The sequence below is a fragment of the Panthera uncia genome, unplaced genomic scaffold (assembly GCF_023721935.1).
Source record: "Panthera uncia isolate 11264 unplaced genomic scaffold, Puncia_PCG_1.0 HiC_scaffold_1350, whole genome shotgun sequence".
Lineage (NCBI taxonomy): Eukaryota > Metazoa > Chordata > Mammalia > Carnivora > Felidae > Panthera > Panthera uncia.
In genome coordinates, this window is record NW_026057976.1 from 59,417 (window position 1) to 79,744 (window position 20,328).

General features: G+C 41.1%; 1 protein-coding gene across 1 annotated transcript in view; it reads right to left on the reverse strand.

The window, feature by feature from the left end:
- The window catches only part of ATP13A4 (ATPase 13A4), a gene marked incomplete at its 5' end in the record, with an annotated part of 73,606 nt that overhangs the window by 21,254 nt on the left and 32,024 nt on the right, over window positions 1-20,328 (reverse strand). Inside the window, 9 exons of the mRNA XM_049623200.1 lie at window positions 1,007-1,079; window positions 2,591-2,687; window positions 5,044-5,153; window positions 5,543-5,585; window positions 7,049-7,128; window positions 8,344-8,466; window positions 9,292-9,452; window positions 13,960-14,084; window positions 19,498-19,609. Of these exons, the coding sequence (XP_049479157.1) occupies window positions 1,007-1,079; window positions 2,591-2,687; window positions 5,044-5,153; window positions 5,543-5,585; window positions 7,049-7,128; window positions 8,344-8,466; window positions 9,292-9,452; window positions 13,960-14,084; window positions 19,498-19,609 (924 nt within the window). The remainder of the gene's footprint in view (window positions 1-1,006; window positions 1,080-2,590; window positions 2,688-5,043; window positions 5,154-5,542; window positions 5,586-7,048; window positions 7,129-8,343; window positions 8,467-9,291; window positions 9,453-13,959; window positions 14,085-19,497; window positions 19,610-20,328) is intronic.

Consider the following 20,328-nt stretch of genomic DNA (forward strand, 5'->3'; position numbering starts at 1 on the left):
GACAATTCATGTTAATCAAGAGGTGGAAATGGGAGTGGCCTAATGGCAAGATTATCTTTAATCTTCATTCAAAATCCCCAAAGGCTAGGATTTAAAGATCTAAAACAGAGGCACCGGGATGGCTCAGTCGATTAAGTGTCCAACTCTAGATTTCAACTCAGGTCATGATCTCACAGTTCATGAGATTGAGCCCTGTCAGCATTGACAGCATGGAGCCTGCTTGGGATCCTCTCTCTCCCTCTCTGTTCCTTCCCTACTTGCTCTCTCTCTCTCTCTCAAAGCAAATAAATAAACTAAAAAAAAAAAAAAAGATCTAAAGCATAAAAGCTATCCAGCCTCTATAAACTGGGCATATATTAACTATAATTACACCTGAAAGCATACTGAAGACAGCATTCCTGATTTTCAAAGTGCACTTGAGAAACTGAACAAGAAGACCATGGGAGAAGGGAAGGGGGAAACGATAGTTACAGAGAGGAAGGGAGGCAAACCACAAGAGACTCTTAAATACAGAGAACAAACTGAGGGTAGTGGGGGGAAGGAGTGGTGGACAGAGGGGAAAATGGGTGATGGGCATTGAGGAGGGTACTTGCTGGGATGAGCACTGGGTGTTGTATGTAAGCAATGAACCACAGGAATCTACCCCAAAACCAAGAGCACATTGCACACACTGTATGTTAGCCAAATTGACAATAAATTATATTTTAAAAAAATGAAAAGCAATAAATTATCCCAAAATATAAACAAACAATCAAATAGATAAATAAGTTTAATGACCATTATGGAAGCCCCGTATTTTGTGGAAAACAGAAAAATAACTAGCCAGCTTTTCCATGGCTAATACTTTTATTTCAATCCAAGACTCACAAATGGGGCTCTTATTTCCTTTTTCCCTCTCTGAATGGACCTTTGGGCGTAAGTCCCATATCCCTGAGGCTGCAACTGGTGTCCCTCCTAGTGGACCAGCCCTTCTGGAAGAGCCAAGAAAGTTTCAAAAATGTCTTACTTGTTACACCAATAAGAGTTGTGATGGCCAGATCCTGGAACAGAAACTGGTAATTTGAAAGGCTGTTTGTCTCCTGAAAAGAAAAAGGAAAGCAGGTCAAAAATGTTGTGACCCTCTGGATGAAGTCTGACATCAGTTGCATTCATTTTTGTTCCTGCAACATGGGATTTTACAAGAAGGTGTGGCCAGGGTCCTGTTTGTGTTGGTAGAAGTACCAAAGATAAGGCTGTGAAACCCCCTCCAACCAGGAGGCCACCTTTGTGTGCTTTCTAGGCTGGGTCCTTTGTACATCAACATCCTCCTGTTGAGGGAGATGTCTTACTCTACTAGATCCATCTCTGATCTCTTTTCTACCTGCTAGCAGAAAGTCAGGGTTTGGTCTGGAACAACAGGACAGTGAGTTCCCAGTAGTAACAAGAGACAAATGTGTGGTGATCTTACCCAAATTTTACCAGTGGAAAAAGAATAATTGAACCCACTATTTGCAGTCTTGGGTATTAGCAAGTCCTGATAAGGCATCCTTGATATTCTTGGGGAAAAAAAGGTTAAGATCTTACTGATTTCAAGTAACTTGTTTCCTTGCCCCCCTTTTAGTGGAAAGGAGATCAAGATGACCCAAGTTCAACTCTAGTTTGTAGCATGAGTTGTTGGGATTCCAAAATAGGACCAAATTTCTGTGCACAGCCTCTCCTTCTCCATCTCATTCATTGTGAGCGGGAAAAGACATAAGCAATCTGAAAATAACAAAACTGAAACCTTCAGCCCAGAAGCAAGAGGGCAGGACATAGAGATGAATCTAACGAATCATCAGTAGGCTGCTTATACTCGCTCATGAGAGTCGATTGCAAAGTTTTCAGGGATTATTTTTTTGAACTGGCTGTTAAACACAGCCATTATAGAACCTGAAATTATACAAATCTACCATTAAATACATTATGCTAAAACAAAGCTAATAAATACCCCCAATCCAGCACTTCCTAATCCTTTTCCTACATTGTGCTGTTATCTATGTTCTTTAAGATATTTACAAGTCTTCTAACTCTGGGGTGCAAGTACTACATACATAATGACATGCCATGTGCACATCTCTTCCCAACTCCATGCTCAGTGACGTCAGGCAGGCAGCTCGAAACCAGCCATGGTGGGCATATTTACACCACGGAAATCAGCAAACATGAATAACCAGGGCTTGCTGTCCCAGGGAGAGCGGCTCTGAAACATTTACCAGCTCCCCAGTCCCAGATCATCTCACTACTGAATGGTACGCTCGGGTAGAGTCACACTGGAACAGAGAAGATGGAGACCTCGTCCAAGCAGCCAGAAGCAACCGCGAGAAAGTGCTATGCCTTGATCTTCAGCTACTACTACACACAAAATGTCTCTGTCAGAGAGTCAGAGAATTGACACCTTCAGCTTCTCCTGTGTGCATCTATTTCTGATTTACTTTCACCATAAAGGTAGTTTCAGAGGGGCCCTTGGTCCTCCAAGCTCCGCCACGTGCACTCTTCCTCAAGAGGCATGCAGGTTGGGAGGATGCAACTCCTTGTTTCAGTTCTAACCAGGAGCTCGGGTCACCAGTCATACCCAGTAGAGCAGCAGAACACCAACATACTGGATCATGCTGTACAGAGCCATGTACTTGAACATGCAAAATGAGGTAACGAGAGCGGCACGTCCTTCCCTGTGTAAGCAAAGAAAGGACAGAGTAAGGAGATGGAAAGAAAGGTCAGTGCCTCTGCTGTTCAGCTGAGCTTAGGAGAAACACTCCAAAGCCTGATTATTCAACAGTTTGTCTGACAGACTGGATAGCCTCGAGCCAGAGGGAGCTGCCTGTCAGTATGCTAAACGACTAGACTTTCAGGAAAGACCAATTCCCGGCCCAGCCCCCCAGCCTTGGTCCAGTTCGAGAGCCCAGAGTGCATGGTAGCCTCGTGCTCTCTGTGGGCATCATGTCAGAGCAGAGTCAGAGGACCTGGGGATGCGTCCTAGAGCTCGTACCTACTCACAAGTGTAATTTGGAAGGTCATTTCCTTCTGTCAGTCACAGTTTCTTCATCTGTAAACTAAGGAATTTAAATAAGATTGCAGGCTTGGGGGCTATTTTCATGAAGGTGTTTCATTTCATTCAAATCATTTGGCCATCCCCGCTTTTTCTAAAACTGCACTGAAACAGTGTCTATGCTCAAATACATCATATATCGAATTTAAATAGACTGAAAACAACGAACGTGTTTGTTTCCGTTACTGTTGGTGGACTTTGAGTAAATGGTATATATTTAAAGCATAAAATAGATTATTTATGAGATGCCACTTTTATCACTTTCATTGGAAAGAAACGAGTTTAAATTTGCTTCTGGTCATAATGTTTTCCTGGGATTCCAAAGCCTGATTTCAGAGTGGGCTTTTCCCTGTACTGGGGCTCAGCTGCTGTCATTTGCTCTACCAGAAGGTAGTTTCTCGTCATCTCTCACCTCCTTAGAAAGGGTTTTCGCATGCCACACACCTGCAGCAGCCAATTCCACCCCCCCAGCTGCCTTCTTACTTTTCCCATTACCCTTGATTTATCTGTGTATGTGTTTATTGCCTGACTTCTCCACCAGAATAAAGCTTTATGAGGTCAAGGAATGTGTGATTTACTTGCTTCTGGGTCTCCAGGGTCTCTACCAGTTCCTGGCACTAAGTGCCTGCTCTATAAATATTTGTCAAATACACACATAAATTTTTAAAAATTTGGGAGGAGCCAGCAAAATCATCATTTTAATATGGTGGGAATAGTATGACATTTGTAGAGAAAACATTTAAATACCATCAGTTCTAACATAATTTCTAATCCTATATGGCTGTGTGAGCTTGGGAACCTCAGTTAAGTTCTCTAAACCTCCATTTCTTTATTTGTAAAAGGAAATAGTGACCACTCCGACATCTCCAGGCTGTTTGGAAGTATAAGATAATGGGTATTAAAGCACTTCACAAGCTGTAAATACATGCTAGTTATAATCACCCAAAGCAGCCACAGTGCTAACCATTTCTATCATCCCAATAAAATACAGCAGAAGTACATCTTCTGGGAGGTACAGATAAAGCACCAAGGGAGATTTTAGTAGAAGCAGCAAAGATGAGTTAATATTTTGAAAACTGGGGATGGGAAGGATATTCCAAAGAAGCATAAAGAGGCAAGAGGAAAAGAGGGCAATCGGGGAAAGGAAAGTTTGTCTCTACCCCCCTATATATTTTTACATATATAAAGCACCTATGGAGATATATGTAAAAATAACAATAATAAGATCAACACTTTCAAAGCAGTTACAAGTTCCAGATTCCAGGGGTGCCTGGGTGACTCAGTGGGTTAAGCATCTGACTCTTGATTTAAGCTCAGGTCATGATCTCACAGTTTGTGAGTTCAAGCCATGAGTCAGGCTCCGTTTTGCTCATGGAGGCTGCTTGGGATTCTCTCTCTCCCCCTCTCTCTGCCCCTCTCCTGCTTCTGCCCCATCCCCTGCTCATCATGCTCTCTCTCTCTCTCTCTCTCAAAATAAATAAACAAACTTTAAAATTAAAAAAAAAGTTCCAGATTCCAATTTTCTAAAGATAACCTATTGAGTGGTTTTCATTATGCCACTACTCTCCCACAGTTATTATTTTTTTTAAATTTTTTTTACATTTATTTATTTTTGGTAGACAGAGAGAGACAGAACACAAGTGAGAGAGGGGCAGAGAGAGAGAGAGACACAGAATGCGAAGCAGGCTCCAGGTTCTGAGCTGTCAGCCCAGAGCCCGATGCGGGGCTCGAACTCATGGATCATGACCTGAGCCCAAGTCAGACGCCCAACTGACTGAGCCACCCAGGCGCCCCTCCCACAGTTATTTTTAACTGCTGGTAAGTCCGCTCAGGAGTAGAATGGCTGACTGCATTGTCCTGCAAAGCACCCACCCCACCCAGGGACACAAAATTTCCGTTGTTTCCCTGGCTGAACAATGGGATCTGAACTTAAAAGTCAAGAGAGATTAAAACAGTGCTGGTGGAAAGCGTCTACTTACTTGATAAGGTGAGGTACACACTCAATGTTTGGAGTTTTAGAAGTGAAAGGTGAGGCCACAGATGCCTCCTGTTCTGATAAAGAGATGCCCACGTGAGCCATTTTCAAAGCCTGAAAGCAAAGAGTCAGCTTACTCTGCTTGCACACTCACAGATGTCTCCCCTGAGGCCACACGGGAAAAGCCTGTCAAGCTAGCTACAGGATGGCCCGTGGACCCAAGCACGAGCCAGGAGGGGACCAGAATTTGTTCTGCCTATTGCATAACAAAGAGACGACACTGGGACATCTGGCCAAAGAAGTCAGTATACTGATCACTGAGTCATTGGGCGGCCTTGGTCAAAACCCTCCCAAACCCTCCACGTCAGTTCTTCCATCAAGAAGAATGGAGATAAGTGTATCCCAGGGATATTATGTCTAAAGGACTCCAGGCAAGTGCAATTAAGTGTAAGTCCTGGTGTGTCCTGGTGTGATTATGGTCCCACACACCGGCAGCTACTTACCCCGCAGTCATTGGCTCCATCACCGCACATACCTACAAAGTAACTAAAAGGGAGCCATGTCAATTGTAGGGGAAATCAAAGCAATTTTAACTGCTCATTTCTCTAATTAAAAAAAATAATAAAATGAACTTCGTTACTTAGGGGACACTCTGATTCTTTATTTTAAGGGAGTTTTCTGAAGGGTCCAGTTTGACTAAAAGTAAAGTGTGACTCTACAGCTCCCCGATGGATTAGGAAACCCAGCACACCATCCTGACTCCAAGCATTTCAGGGAGACCCTGTACTTCACTGCTTAGAAAGCAGCTTTGTTGGCTGTAAAATGGGACGTTCACAATTATATGACATAACACCATGGCACAGTGGAGAGGGCACCAGATTTGAAGCCAGATCTAGATCTTTGACCTGATCACTTGACCATTTTGGCCATTATTTTTCTCTCCTACAAAGTGTTATGAGTATTCAGTGAGATGCTGTAGGGAAAAGTGTCTTCTGATTTCTAAAACAATAAACGAAAATTACTTGGTGCTGTAAATAGTAACAGGGCAGGAAATTTGCCATTTTAGCAGTCACTCAACTAACAAATGCCCAGACTTTGAAGAAAGAAAATATATTCCTGCGTCAGGATCGCTCTTTGAGGGTGAGTGCATCCTGCTGGCTTTAATTCTTGACAAAGATTATGGATAGTGTGCTTTTTAAGGTAGGAGTGCTCTGACAGTATTTATAGGATTTGCTGTACTTGCCTTCCACACTGTCCTATGAAGGCAACTAGTTTACTATCTAGGTTTTCAACCAAGTTAAGAAGACAGGACTTTCTGAATCAAGAAGCTTGCCTAGTGACTAAATCAGGGGGGATGAAGTGGGAGTGAAAAAGATTAGGAGTCATGTCTATATGGTCCAGCACCAGAAATGAAGAAAACTTACAGGACTCCATGGGTTCTGTTAACAGGAAATAAAGGGTCTCAAATGATGGGCACTTTATTTGAACTGCCTATTCTCTAATGCAGATCCTTTGTGTTAAAAGAGAAGTATTATTCTGATTCAGGACAGAGAAGATACTTTGCCATATAAATATTTCAGTATTTTTAAGGTTATGTGAATCCCTTGCCATACGAATCTCCTTATGTCACAGCTGTGATGATAATGTATAATGTCTAAATTGTCATTGTACCTTCAGGAGCTGAACTCAAACTATCCTTCCAGGTTCATTTCTCACCACACACTTTCACGTCCCATATGTTCTAGTCCAGTGGTTCTCAACTCTGGGTGCAAAATTGACCCATTTGAGGAGCGTTGAAAAAACACTGATGTCCAAGCCCCACATGAACAACTGAATTAGAATATCTGGACAGTGGGGTCCTGGGACTATTTTTTCAAAGCTCCCAGGGTGACTGTCATAGGCAGTTAGGTTCAGAACCACTGCCTTAGGGGACTTCTTGTACCTCTTACACTCTCCCTGACTGTCATGCTCCAGGCACTTCATACCACCTGAATTGGTAAAGAACCTACTCCAGTTTCTGAAATTCTTCCACCAGACTGGATTTCTGCCCAGGAGACATTCTTGCAAAGATTGTTCCATTTATCAGTATCTGTAAGGAACCCAAGAGAAACTTTATATCACGTCAGTTGGTCGGTCATACATGAGATAATTGATAATACTTAGAACGCTGACTGGAAAATAACATCCATGAATGGCAAAACACAATTTGTTTCCAAGAAGTCTTTTTTTTTTTTATTTTTTATTTTTAAGACATTGAGACCTTGGTCATCAAGTAAGCGACCAAGGAGACCAAAAATCAGTCAAGATGACTGCTTAATAAAAATATTGGATGAAAATGATGACCTTCAGATATTTAGCTGAACTGCCATCAAGAAAGTGGTCAAAAATTTCTGAGCTTAATGGAATCTTGAACCAGTAGAGTATGAGAAATTGCAAGATATCGAGAGGTCAGCATCCTAGGGAAAGGAAAGGAGGCAACAGCTTCTCAGAAAATTGTTCAGAACGAGCAGGAAAAACAGCCTCATGATGAAATAGTGACAATTAGTGGTCTTTGATTTAACCATGCCATCTGGGCTTGACCAATTGTGGAGCTCAGCTGATATCCCAAGTCTAATTTTGGCTATGGAACATTGGTGGTTTGGAGATATAATAAATGTATACCAGCTCCATCCACCTGAGCTTTATTCTACAGAGTCTGAATTCTTCTGTTAGATCTCTGTGCTCCTTGCTGTTCTTGAAAGTAACTCAGCTTAGTCTTTAATCTTTTTGTCTTAAACAGTGCCTAAGATGATAAGCAATTGAATACAAATAATTTATCTTTGGATTACACTAGACACAATCTTTCTCTAGTTTGTCCACCTGTTATGTATATAACTTACCTGCCCCTGCTATGGGTTTATTCTTCATCAGAAAATTGTTATCTTTGACCCTTTCTTGTGTAGACTCTCTATCAAAAACCTAACAGAATTCCTTTCTTGGGCTGCTTTCCTCTATAATTGATGGATTTCCCCTTCACTGTTAGACCCCTCACCATGGCAGTATGAAGACAGCCACCCAAAAGCAATCCTTATGACTTGAGAAGCTCCTAATACTTTATTTCTCTAGATGGTGAGAAATGGGCTAATCAAATTTACTAATTTTAAACCTATCTAGAAATGAGACAACAAAATGTTTTTGCCCCTTTATGACACATTCAATAGGTATTTCTTACCTACTTAAAAGTTTGAAATTACTTAAGAACATGCTCTGCAAGTGACTTCATTGGCATCTTTACTGGGAGACTGATAACCCTCTTAGAACTTACCTTTGGGAGTAGGCTACTGAAATGTTGACTTATAACCTGAAAGGATTTGCCACTTAAGGCAAAATGGTAACTTCCCTCTCTGCCATGATCAGAGACTTCTTCCTTGATATTAATGTAATTATCCTGCAAAAGCAAAACACAAGTTATTTTAGACACTTGATAGAGTGGTAAAGGACCACAAGTATATCAGAGAGAGGCAGTGACGACTGGCCTCTCTCTTTAAGAGAGACTGGGGTCTCTCTTTAAGAGTCACACTCCAGCACCAATTCCTCAGAGAAACACTTTGTCTTTGCTGGATCAATCTTTGCACATCACAGCCTCTAGTGAATAGGAGAATAACACTCATGTCCTGTTCTCATCCTGATTTGATCTTGGTGAGTCCCAGAGAAGAGCACATTTCACAAAATTCAAGCGTAAAATACAAAGCACTACAGCTTAACAAATCTCTCCCTGAAGTGAGAAATTACCATTTTTTTTTCTTACAGAATTAATATTGTTCCACAAGGACACAATAGAGATAGGATACTGAATGATTGGGAATACATGGATAAAACTTTAGTTTCCCAGCCCAAAGACATAGTCTAATTTTCCAATGTGCACAGCAGTTTCTCTCCCAGGGACTAAATCTCCTTAGGACCCAGTGGGATGGTTAGCAAGCAAAAGGAGGATGAGACATTAGATTCACAGTCCCCCTTACTACATTTTTTCTCCTATAGGGCCAACATTATTACACTTAAAATAATGGATCCTTTCCAGGACCCACAACGGCACTATACATTAAAGCTCAGTAGGAACAGTATGAGAAATGGATGAGTTCTTCGAACTGCATAGGTGTTAGACATTTGGGGAAATTTGTTGACCCTAGGTCACCTCTACATCTCTGCCAGTCAAAGCTGCTCAGAAGTCAACACTATGAGCCAAGTTAGAGAAGTCTGTTTTTAGGTGTACCTGATTGCTGTGTGCAATGGACTTCTCTTCTACTAATTTCCAAGATATAGATGCTGATGAGGACCCAGTGATTTCATTTGCTTCAATCAGAATGACTTGTTGGCTTTCAGAAACCATTCCAGACTTTCTGGCCACTGTTATTGCGGTCTGAAGATTGTCACCTATAAGAAAGGAAGGGTATAGCAAGGTGAGGTTGAAAAGATAGAACCAATTCATGCAGGGCCTGGAAAACTAGGGTAAAGAGTCCAGAATTTATTTTAGGTGTGAAAAGAAATAATTTCTAAGTCTCTCTCATGCTGATTCTCCATGAATCCATGATCCCTTTCGTGATTCTTATTGCTTTTTATCTGGTTACTTCATAACCCACCAGTTTTTCCAGAGAGTGGAAAGAAAAAACAAAAAGGCAAAATTCAAATCCATTTCCATCATTTTTCAGCTTGGTAAGCATTTACCAAAACCCTACTGATTTAATATAGTACCAGGTGTTTCCACTTTCAGCCAAATTGGAATAAGACCACTAAAATCTATCTCTCCCACTGATTACAATGGGAAACTATGGGAAAAATACAAAAAGCAACTATCTGAGGACTTTGAAAAGTAAACAAAAGCAGGTAGAATGTGGAAGGGAGTCAAATTTGGAGAAATAATCTACAAGGTGGTGATATTCTTGGTTTTATTTTTTTCTCTCACATGTGTGACCTGAGTGTGAACCCCAGTCCCAGTGCTGTGAAGGATGCTAAATACAACTCCAAAAGAAACTTAGTCTTTCTGACCAGAGAAACTAGAAAAAGAAAAAGCTTAAAGGCTGAAGAACTATGGGGCAGACCCTGGAAAGGAGACAGCTAGACAACCAGACTAACTTACTGGGTGAACTCAACCCAGAGCTGTGCATGTGCAGAATAAACCCAGGGAAGGAGAGTAGAAGCCTCAAGAATTGAACTATGATAGGAATCACCTCCCATGTCCTATAGTTTTGCTTGCTCAAACAAACAAAAATCACCCTCACCATTCTCCAGGGGATTTTAACAAGATCCCAAATCTCACACTATATTTTAAATGTTCAAGAAAGTCAACCTATAAAACACCTGGAAAATGTGGTCAATTCTCAAGAAAAGAAAAGACAATCAACCATTGCTTGTACCAGGATGACCCAGATGCTAGAATTTACCAATGTTCTTAAAGCAGCGGTTATAAGCTTCCTCCATGAGGTAAAGGTTACCACTCTTAAAATAAATGACAAGATAGAAGTTCTTAAGAGAAAAGAATATATATACTCTATAAATAACCAAATGACTGCTTTAGAATTGAACAATATAATAACTGAAATAAAAAATTCCCTGGATGCTCTCAAAAGCCAAATAGAGGTGACAGGAGAGGGAGGCAGTGAATTTGAAGATAGGTAAGTAGAAATTATACAATCTGAAAAACGGAGAGAAAATTAAAAAAACAAAAGAACAGAGACTGGAGAATGACAACAGTCATGTCATTAGAGTCCAGGAAGGAAAGGAGAAAGGAATCAAAACAGGAAAAAATATTTTGAAGAAATAAAGCAGGTAAGTTCCCAGATACGGTAAAAGATTTAAATTCATAGATTTAAGAAGCCCAGCGAATCCCAGTAAGATAAACTCAATGAGATCCATACCCAGAAACATTACAATCAAACTTCTAAAAACAAAGATAGAAAATACCTTAGAAACGGCAAGAGAAAATAATACATTATATATTAGTAGGGAATGATTTCTCAAATTATTACAGATTTGTCATCAAAAAACATGGAGGCAAAATGACAGTGAAATATCTTTGAAGTGCCGAAGAAAGAACTGTGAAGCTTTGAAAGTACCCTTCAGAAAGGAAGGAGAGATAAGACATTCTTAGAGGAAGGGAAACTAAGATAATTTGTTGCTAGCAGACATACTCGGAAATGCTAACAGTTCTTTAGGCTGAAAGGAAAGGACACCAGAGGGAAACTTCTAACATTAGGAATAAAAACATAGCAACAGAAATAATGAAGATCTGGGTAAATATAAAAGTCTATTTTTCTTCCATTTGTGTGTAACTCGTGCCTATTGAAAGTGAAAACCTTAACATGGTATGGTGGGGTTTTCATTGTCATATACGCGACAACCATAACATAAAGGAGAGAAGGCAAAGGACGTTCATGGTTGTAAGCCTTCTTGAAAGGGTAGGTACAGATGTGATTGCTAGAGCAACCACTGAACAATAAATAACATCTGACTGCCTATCCTTAACATGGTTTTCTTCAGGTCTCTACCAAAGTACGTATGAGGAAGCCCAGAAGAGCTAACGGTGGGCAGGAGTTTCTCTACCCTGAGGCCAGAGCCCTGAGAGCGAAGAAGTGTCCACAATGCCTCAGCAGGTCACCAATAGTTGGGCTGCTTTGCAGCACAGGACACTTTTGCCATCCACTACCTGAGAAGTTCCACGCCTGAGCCTCAGTCATCTGACAGAGAATATAACAACCTACTTTAGAAGTCTCAGAAGCTAGAGAGGAAAATATCAGGCAGAACAACCAGAACAACACATGACAGACAAAATAGAGCAGTTGTTGGAGATAGATAAAACCTGCAGTAACTCCGGGAGCCTTGCGGGGCTCAATCTGTTAAGCGTCCGACTTCATCTCAGGTCATGATCTCACCACGGTTTGTGGGTTCAAGCCCTACCTCAGGCTCTGTGCTGATAGCTCAGAGCCTGGAGCCTGCTTCAGATTCTGTGTTTCCCTCACTCTCTGCCCCTCCCACGCCTGCTCGCACGCTCTCTTTCTCTCTCTTTCAAAAATTAAAGAAAAAAAACATTTCTACACATTAAAGAAAAAAAACTTTGCATTATCTCATTAAAAATAATAAGTGCACTTAAGAAAACTCAAATGTAGCCCTTCTCCTCTAACGCCCCCCCACCCTTAAAAAAGGTTTTCTAGAGCTATTCCCACCCCAAAACGTGATTTCAGATCTCAACATTAAGAGGTAATTTGAAGGAGATAATGGTCATTTTTGGAACCTGAGTTTATGGTTTGGAAAAACTGGATGCAAAAAAAATCTTAAAACATGGAGGCAAATTATAAAAATGTGAGAATAACAAGAAAAAAGATAAGAGACTGAGAACATAAATCCAGAAAGCCTATCATGTGAATAACAGAACTTCCAGAAGGGAAAAGGGAAGAGACAGAGCAAAGGCCATAATTAAATGAACAATAGAAGAACTTTCCCTGACAGGAAGAAGATAGATTAAAAGTGTTTACTTTTAATTAGTTAATGAAATCAATGGGACAAAAAGACAAACATATAGACATATTCTGGTAGTATTTGTAAACTCCGAAGTTGAAGAAAAGGACAATATACAGAAGAGAATAAATTACCTACAGTGGACTGGCATTGGACTTGTAATAACACCTAGAGATCATTAAGGAAAAAACAGGACTATAACCCCCAAATCCTACACCCAGACAAGATGGCATTCACCTGTCAGAGCCAAGAAAGATACTCCAGGGTATGTAAGAAATTAGAGACCATAACATCCTTCTATCCTATCCAAGGACAAGCCTTGAGAAGAAAAATTTAACCCAGCAAGCAAAGAAACAGAACAGAAATTCCAATATGAGTGAAGTGAAGAAGCGGGGTACAGAGTGATGTGTCCTTATTTCTACCTAAATCTCAATACTAAGGATAGATTATGGAAATGTGTAAAATAAGTGCTAAATAAAGATTTTTGAAACAGACGGGTCATGATGTAAGGGCAATTCTAAGTAGCAAATTAGCTCAGCAATACCTACAAGTTGGATTGAGGGACTAAAAAGGAAGAAGGTAAAAGGGACCCCTAAGTCTCTTGTATTGTGGGGGTAGTATGGGAGGTGGGAGGTACAGAGGAGAAAGTAGAAGTATCCTAGAGCTTCCCACAGTGAAGCTGGATTCAGGGGAAATGGGCTGGGGAATAAGGGCTCTGGTGGGGAAATAGTGTACCTTGGCGACACAACTATCAGAGTTCAATGCACCTGACTGGAAAGCAGGGAAAGAAAGGCGCACACTTAAATTTGAACACATGAAGAAATGATCTATTCTCCACTAAGAAGCATTCATTAAGAAATTTCACACACTTTTCTTGCATGATCCTTTCTCACCACTCCCTTGATTTGGGGTTTGAGAGAAGCACAGGGGACAGTTTTTTGTTTTGTTTTTTTGTTTGTTTTGTTTTTGTTTTTGTTTTTGTTTTTACCACCAGAATAATAAATGGGCCTTCAGGGTAGTTTACACACCATGCTGACTAAGCATTTCTCTTCCTACTAACATTTAACAAAAATTGTCATCTGTGCCTGACCCACGTCTTCTTGTCAGTCAGGGGTTATTTCAAATGGCCTTTCTCAGAGAGGACACCACATATAAAGTAGCCAGTTAAGACATCACCCTGTTTTGTTTTATGTACCTCATAACTCTTATTGCCAGCTGCTTGTTTGATCAACTGATTGATTTCCTATCTCATCCCACCTGGATGGAAACTTGGTGAGAGCAGTAATTTTGCCTTTTCTGTTGCAGGTCTCCAACACCTAGAATGGTGTCCCACCCACAGTAGGTAGTCAACAGTCTTTGTGAAATGAATGGACCTTGTCTATTTCCACATCAAATTCTTTCTGTTTCCATGTACAACTTTGTTATATACCTGTGATCATTACAGTCCTTATCCGGGCAGAGATGAGCTCTTCCAGAACTGGTTTTGTTTCTTCTTTCAACCGATTCTCCAAGATGAGCAATCCCAGAAATATCAGGTCTGCTTCTACTTTGTCCCTGGAAACATATATATAATTGAACAGAAATAACACAATATGGGGGCGCCCGGGTGGCTCAGTCAAACATCCGACTCTTGACTTTGGCTCAAGTCATTATCTCATGGTTCATGAGATTGAGCCCCACGTTGGGCTCCACACTGATGGCATGGAACCTGCTTGGGATTCTGTCTCTCCCTTTCTGTCACCCTCTCCTCTGCTGGTTCTCTCTTTCTCTCAAAATAAATAAATTAAAAAAAAAGAAATAGCACAATGTGGTCTTTCTTAGGGGAAGCAAAACCAAAGCAAAGGCAAATATGATCCTATCAGAAGTGGTTCCCATTCACCCACTTAAGCACCATTCCTTAAACACTGAATATGTGCTAGTAAATATGCAGAAAGAAGACAGGAAGGGACATGAAGGATACTGAGATATTTGCTCTGACTGAATCAATTGGAAGAGAGAGTATTTACTAAACAAAAGATTTGCTTTAACCTTCTTAGAGAATGAACTAAATGACCCCAAGTCTTCTTTCTGCTGTGGCTAGTCTGGTTTCCAACACCTCACCTGTTAGCAACCCCCAGAGAGGTATTCTAGAATGGAAACATGAAAAGTAAGTGAGACTCAAGAACAATAAAATAAAATGCTAGTCTCTCCTGAATCCAAGCCTATAAGCAATATTATTTTAGCCCCAGGAGTTCTCAGACTCAAAAAATAGCCCCTCTTTTATTTTTATTTATGTATTTATTTATTTAGTTAGTTTATTTTGAGAGAGACAGCACAAGTGGGGCGGTAGGGGGTGGGGGAGAGGAGAGAGAGAGGACCCCAGCAGGCTCCGTGCTGCCAATGCAGAGCCTGATGTAGGACTCAAACTCACGAACTTTGAGATCATGATCGGAGCCAAAACCAAGAGTCAGATGCTTAACCAACTGAGCCACCCAGGCATCCCAAAAGAGCCCCTATTTTAAAGCCAAGCTCCTCCCTCTCTTCCTCCCTCAGTGGAGAGCATTGTTCTTCTGCATATAGTATGAATGTTTCTGGAAAGAAGAGGGGCTTCTGAGGCTCTCGTCCACCTCAGTAAAATTTCCAAGACATTCCATAGGATTAAGTGCAGAGAAGTATATCTGGGGTTGGAGCTCCAAAAATTCTGCCATGATTCACTTATCTGAGACCCAGACACCTCTAGCAGACACAAGAGCAACATACCAGCATTGCCTAATTCTGTCTGAAATATGGGTGAAAGCAGCACCCAGCAGGACCCACCTTGCCCTACTTGCCACGGGCATCTCACAGCTGGGTCTCCTGTCAGCCAGCGGCATCAACTAGAGTTAGTCATGCTTCTAGGACCCTGCTAACACCTCCACCAGAGTGGTCAGAAGTGGGCACAGTTTGCGCTACTCGCCCCAGGCATTCCCCAGTCTTCTGAACCTGGCATTGAAATCTTTCCATAATCTGGTTCCAAACTATCTCTCCAGCTTTACCTATCACTAAATTCTTCACCTACCCTAACCTCCTGACAAGGTGGACCAGCCAACATGGCTATGTTCTGTACTCAACCATCTCTAAATATTTGCTCTGAACTGCCATGAGACATTCTTTCTTACTTTACGGAAAAGGTTGTAAGTTCACCATGATCTGCCATTGAAGAAACCCTGCCTGTTTTTATTCCGAGGCCCAATTCACAGGCCCGTCCCCATAAAAACCTTCCCATGGGGGTAAATATAATTGCTCCCTCAGGATCTTACCTCTAGCTCAGTGTAGCACACATTTTATTTGTTTATATACCTCTTGCCATTCTTTGTTATCTGATCTGTCTCAACAACCTGAGGGCAAGCCTGCCTAGTTCAGAGACAGGCTCAACAACATGTGCACGGCGCCCAACAGAGGAAGTGCTCACCCAGGGTTCCCTTAGTTGAAATGCTTTGATGCCTGATGTGACCTTTTTTTTTCTTTGACAAGCAGCCGAGGAAAATGTATTTTCTCTTTCAGAAATTCTGCTGCCAGAAGAGTTTTTATGGAAAGCAAAACCAGTCAGTCTGTCAAGTGAATGACCATTTACTGAATACCTAAATGAGGGCAAGGAACAGGGCTGAGGAGAAGGGGGAGAGAATGTACAGAAACTATAGTAGCCCCTAATTCTGGGGATTTCACATTTAACCAGGAGGAGAAGGGGGACTTGATTGCCTCGTTTGTATGGAAGGCTGGGAAAAGTACCAAGAGGTACAAATAATGGTCCTATGGAGTCAGATAGGAAGGTGTAATCATTTCTGGGTACAGTGATAGGAGAAACTTTCCTGGAACAGGGGATATTTGAGCTACTCTTTGAAGGATAACTTAGTTGATGACTGAATGAGGTCCTCCAAACTTTCTAGTGGCCCTCGTATCCAAACCTCAGGCTTTGGCTATTTTCAGAGATATGACATAAGCCAACCACAAGGCACCAGGTTGGGTCAAGGAAATGGCCACAGAGTCAGCCATCTGATGTAGTCTGCAGCCTATCCCGGCACTCATGTTTCTGGTTCCCCCGGCACATGGCCTTCATAGGGTTCCATGCACAGTAATCAGGATATTAACTAGTTCTTAACCCAGATCTGCCACTACCTTTGCTGTGTGACCATGGGCAAATCACTTTCTCTGTCTGCTAATCTACTTCTTCTTTTGTAAAAGAAGGTAGTAAAACTAATGCATCTCCAAGATCTCTTCTAGCCCTAACACTACATGATTCTTCTTTTCATGAGTTTCAATATAAATCAAGAAGTAGAGAAGAAGTGGTCTCTTGAGGGATCTGAAGCTCTGCAACCTGGAATAGTGAGCTACCTTTTCCTGCTTCCTGAACAGACAGTATATCTCCTCCTGACGCATCTAAAAATAATCAAGAATGGGGAATGTGATGCAAAGGGGATATTGTCATCCATGAGATTACATTTCCTGTCCTTGGAATCCAGGCTGTTTTTAAAGGTTGAAATATGCAAAAAGTGGGCTGAGAACCCTCAAAGAAATTATGGTATCAGGGTTGGAAGCACTCTGCGCGCGTGCATGCACACACACACACGCACACCCTAGAAAAAATTTTCTGCTCTAATTAGGGATTAGCAAAGCTTAGGTAAATTAACTAAGCTAGGAGTAGATGTATGGTGATGTGGTTTTAGCACAGGAGGGGCAAATTGACAACCTAAGATTAGATCCTATTGGATCCTATAAGGGTTTAGATCTTGCCAGACTTTGAAACGTTGGAATTTCAAAGCTGTTAGCCCAGGCATGTACTCTCCTGTGTGCCACAGCCCTCACAATTCCCTATTGGTTATCCGTCTTCACCATTAGTGCTTTGTTATATGCACCAGCTCAAAAATCATGAGTTTGAAACTGGTAGATATGCAACTATTTATTATAATCATCAGAAATAGCAGAATAGCCAGAGTCTTAATATATATCTGTCAATGGGTTCTCAAGAAACAAAGTTCCATTCCCAATTCTGCCACAACCTGACCCCAAGTTTGTTTGTTTGTTTCCTTCAAATGTGAGATCCAGTCTCAAAGTTCACACTCTTAGCTCTCTGACTTGAGTAACTTTAATGGCCCAAGTCAATTAAATTACAACAAATACCCAGAGTTGTAATAGCCCGAGTTTTAAGGATCAATCTAAGCGGGCCTCAGGACTCCAATACTCAGTAATCTTTGATGAGCCATTTCTCCCTCTGGACCCCACTATCCATTCACAAAGTGACAGAGTTGGACCCTGTTGGTGGTTTTCAGCAGGAGAGGCGCTGCCTCTAGAAGGCATTTTGGAAACCTTGTAGGCATCCAGGCAAGATTTCCTGCAATGACCAATGCACCATGAAGAATTCCCCTGCATCTCACATGCCTCTTGAATATTTTACAGGTCATCCATTCATGGACATTAAAAAATCATTTATACTTTCAGTACTGGGTTATACTGTTTATAATGTACTATTATTATACTATATGGTATACTGTGTTATTATAGCATATCTAATACTACGAATATTATATTAAACAAATATAAATTGTTATACTTCCCCCATGCTGTGTTTTACATATAAACACAAAGTATTTTTTAAACACTTTTGATATTCTATTGAATTTTTCAGAAATGTAACTGCCATGTAAAGTGAGAAGAGATTGTACTGTTTGATTCAGTTTTACCAAGTGTTTGTAACCATTTCAGAGTCACCTCCCTGACAGCAAGCAAGACTGCTGGCAGTATTTGCAACTCCAATATGTAAATGCACCTGTATCAGTCTGCACAGTGATTCTGCACACAGGGGCAAGCAACATATCGCTTCATTTAGATTTAGTGGAGTCAGCTGAGCATTCACTGAAATATTACTTTTTGTCATGAATTGCATGTTTGCTTCTATGTTTACTATATAACAGGGCATGGTCTTTACTTCTATTTTTTTTAATTTTTATTTATTTATTTTTTTTACATTTTTATTTATTTTTGAGAGACAGAGAGAGACAGAGTATGAGTCGGGGAGGGCCAGAAAGAGAGGGAGACACAGAATCCGAAGCAGGCCCCAAGCTCCGAGCTGTCAGCACAGAGCCCGACGCGGGGCTTGAACCCACGAACCGTGAGATCATGACCTGAGCCGAAGTTGGACACCCAACCGAGCCACTCAGACGCCCCAGTTCTTATAGAAAATACGTGCTGATCAAATTACATACAGATTTTATTTTAAAGGAAGTGGTACAAAATATAATGACAATAGGAGTGTTGAATCTGATAGGATTGAGCACAAGTATGTTAGACCTCCCAAATTCAAGATCCAAAATAACAAAATAAGTCCTGATTATCTCCACAGCAGTGTTACCCCCAGAAGCTGACAGAGTACTGGACATGGCAGTGAAGGTGAAATAAACAAGGTAGCCTATAAGTGGTGGAAAATGCAACAACAAATTTGAGCGCATAAATACTGGAGTCCATTTTAGTTTTTAGGCACCTCTTTTACATCTCAAAACTACCTCCTGAATGGCTCTTCTGATTCTGTGTAAGTCTAAGCTCTGTTCATTTGTTTCATTAAGTTGCAAATTTATCAATTGTTTTTCAGACAGATGTCATGTTTTCTAGCAACTAATTCACTAACTCTAACAAAAAATGAGCTACTTGTATTTGTTTCAAAACGGGGTCGTCACCACAATTTCAAACTCTCTGAAACGTTGGTTATTTTCCTATGTCTGTTTTTACAAAGCTGTACAATGATGTCATATTTTATAGTTTATACAGTTTTTTCTCAGAAATTCTCCCAGGGTTCACATCAGCTTTGTGGCTGAGGCAGGACAAGGATGACTCTATCCCTGTTTACCAAGTTCAGAGACATTTTATGCACACCAATCCAGCAAGCTGTACTGTTCAGTCCACTGCCCAGTCCACTGCCCAGCAAACCATTCTGCTTTATCAAATCCTCCCTACTTACCTGGTGAAGGCAGTGGTGTGATGATCCATTTCTAGCTTCTTGTAGGCCAGTGCTATGACCCGGAAGCCCTGTGTCGTGTAAATCTGAAGTTCACTAACAAAACTAGTTGGTACTGTTCAGAAAATAAGGCAAGATTAGTATGCAACATTTATTCCGCTGGTACCGGTGGAAAAATTCTTTATAAACAGATCCAACTCTTTCCCAAGAAAACACACCTCGTAAAAGATACACAAATAAGTCAGTGAGAACCCTAGATATAATTATACTGTCAGGGTTGGGATCCAGTGAAGCTGAAATGAGAAAAAAGCAGGACAAAAAAAGAAAAAAGAAAAAAAGATGGGAATCGTGTGTAATTCTTTTTTCTCCAGTTTGACCAACAAGCATTCATCGAGAGTCTGCTTACCATGTATGTGTCAGATATTGGCTCTACAGAGACTGAACGGCAGACCCTGCTTTAAAGATCTCTGTCGGGTTAGTAACAACCAGTGGAATGAGATCATTGCCAGTGTAATGAGATCTAAGCAATTGCAGTGTGCTATGGAAACATTTCGAGGTGCTTGTATCATCCTGGCGGGAAGTGGGTAGACGAAGGAAGAGGAAAGGCATTTTGGCCAAGGGAGCATCATATGCTCAGACATAGAGACACAAGACAGCAAGACTTGAGTAGTGAGTTCAGCTCGGGGGAAGCATGAGGAGAGAGGATAGGAGTGGCAAGGCATATCTGGAAAGTGTGGTAGGATCCAGATCATGAAGGACTTATGTGTGATCCTAAAGGAGTCTGAGACTATCCTGGAACCTATGGGAAGTGACCGAAAGAATAGCAGCAAGAAA